This window comes from Mus caroli, unplaced genomic scaffold (assembly GCF_978045245.1).
Source record: "Mus caroli unplaced genomic scaffold, Mus_caroli_1 scaffold_14, whole genome shotgun sequence".
Taxonomy (NCBI): Eukaryota; Metazoa; Chordata; class Mammalia; order Rodentia; family Muridae; genus Mus; species Mus caroli.
Window position 1 is genome coordinate 30,454,360 of NW_028227269.1, and position 1,934 is coordinate 30,456,293.

Consider the following 1,934-nt stretch of genomic DNA (forward strand, 5'->3'; position numbering starts at 1 on the left):
ATATGAAGATGCCAAAGCAGGATTTGAGACTTTAGAAGGGCTTCGTGAAATGCCCATCCCTTCTAGTTTATACCCAACTCTCTCAGCTGTTATACTATCAAGTCTTGGGGTTCTCTCTCATTATTCAGACTGGTAGACTTCCCCAGCTCAACCCACAGCTGAACACAATCACCCACGACACCCCCAAACATGGCACTCACACCCACCCACTTCTTTCTCTAGACAGGGCAACCCTCATGGAGCCACCCAATGGTTGACTGGCCTTCCAGGGCCTCACCATCACCCACCACGGCCACCATGTTCCAGGAACTGGCCTCTCCCCCATCAGTCCCCGCCCCTCACTCGGAGAGCACCCAATGGGAGGAGCTGAGGCCGTGGGAGGCGGGGACTAAGGCGGGCCCATTTAAAGAAAGGCTGAGGGCGAAAGGAGGCAAGAGAAGAGAAGAAAGAGAAGCCAGGGGAGGGGGCGGGCGCCGTCCAATGACAAAGCCCCGGGGTGGGCGCCCGCCGCTGCCGCCATCTTTAGCCCGGCCACAGGACAACCAGCGCGTCCTCCGCCCCGAGGGGGAGGGGCGGCGAGGCGAGAAAAGTAGCGAGCAGCGCTGGGCGGAAGGCGCCAGCACAGGCGAGAGGCGCCGGGCGGAAGGCGCCAGCGCAGGCGAGTGCCGCCGAACCGGGCGCGGACAGGGACGGCGGGCGGTCCCGAGCGGCCTCTGATGCGACGCGGCGTGAAGAGGCGGCGGCGCCGGCCCCGGGCCGCCTGGGGCGGCGGCTACGGAGCGGAAGGAGGGGCCGGGCTGGAGGCGCTGGAGGAGAAGGTGGTGTACTCGCGGTCGCAACTGTCGCTGGCCGGAAGCACGGAGGCGCTGGGCGACGCCTTCAAGCTCTTCATGCCCAGCAGCACGGAGTTCATGAGCTCAGAAGCGGAGCTCTGGAGCTTCCTCTGCAGCCTCAAGCACCAGTTCTCCCCGCACATCCTGCGCAGCAAGGACGTCTACGGCTACTCCTCGTGCCGGGCACTGGTGCCCGACCCCCCGGCGCCCGACAGCCGCCCCGCGCGCCGGCCGCGCCCGCGCGCAACGCCCAGGAGGAGGCGCCGTGGAGCCCGGGCTGCCGCGGACACCCGCAGGCCGCGCCCCGCCGCTGCGGCTGCGGAGCCCGGGCCTCCCGCATCCAGCTTCGGGGGCCGCACCCTGGAGGAGATCTGGAGGGCGGCCACCCCGACGCTGACCAGCTTCCCGACCATCCGCGTCGGCGACGACGTGTGGGGCGAGCGCAGCCTGGCGGTGGCGCGGCGCAGGGCGAGCCAAGTGCTGCGAGTGGACCTGGACCCGGTGGTGAGGCTGCGCCGCTTCCCCGTGCACCGGCTGTGATGCGCGCAGCGGCGCCTCCTGCCGGCCGCCGCCCGAGGAAGCTTCCGCGCGCTGGAATGGACTCGTGTCAATGTCAGTCGAATGTTTACAGAACCGGCCCCCTTTGGTGCACTTTATGCGCGAACAAGGCCCCTGGATGCGGTGCGGCGCCGCGGTCCGGGATCGGGACAGGTGCGGCCCCCACGCCTGCGGCCAGACGGGACGGCCGGACCCGCGACAGAAGTCCCTTTGCTTCCCAACCCGGATGGAGACGTCTCCAGAACCTGGAGGGACACGTGCATTTTCTCCCTCTCGGACTCTACCTCACCGGTCTGGAAGACCTCCGAAGACTTACAGATTTTTTTCTCCAAAGGAATTTTGTTTTCGTGCTTGTGTAATACAGCCAGAATTTTACTTGCTCCTGATTCCCCTTCTGCTTTCTTTTTGACTGTCAGCCCCACTTTCTGGACAGAAGATCGACTATGTTTCCTGGTGAAGTGCTGGTGTACGCTCAGGGTATTCTGAAGGCCACTCGTTTTCTAATTTTTACTGGATTCCAAAGCTTTGATCAAGGTCGTCTTT

The 1,934-nt window shown here is 64.6% G+C and overlaps 1 protein-coding gene across 1 annotated transcript; it reads left to right on the top strand.

Moving 5' to 3' along the window:
• Positions 1-425: 425 nt before the first annotated feature.
• On the top strand, positions 426-1,661 carry Ccdc71l (coiled-coil domain containing 71 like). Its single transcript, XM_021179502.3, has one exon. It carries the CDS (start codon positions 717-719, stop codon positions 1,371-1,373), a length of 657 nt encoding a protein of 218 aa, XP_021035161.1. The 5' UTR covers positions 426-716; the 3' UTR covers positions 1,374-1,661.
• Positions 1,662-1,934: the final 273 nt, after the last annotated feature.

Coding starts and splice junctions, on each gene's coding strand:
- Ccdc71l (XM_021179502.3), top strand. CDS start 717: ATGCGACGCGGCGTGAAGAGGCGGCGGCGCCGGCCCCGGGCCGCCTGG.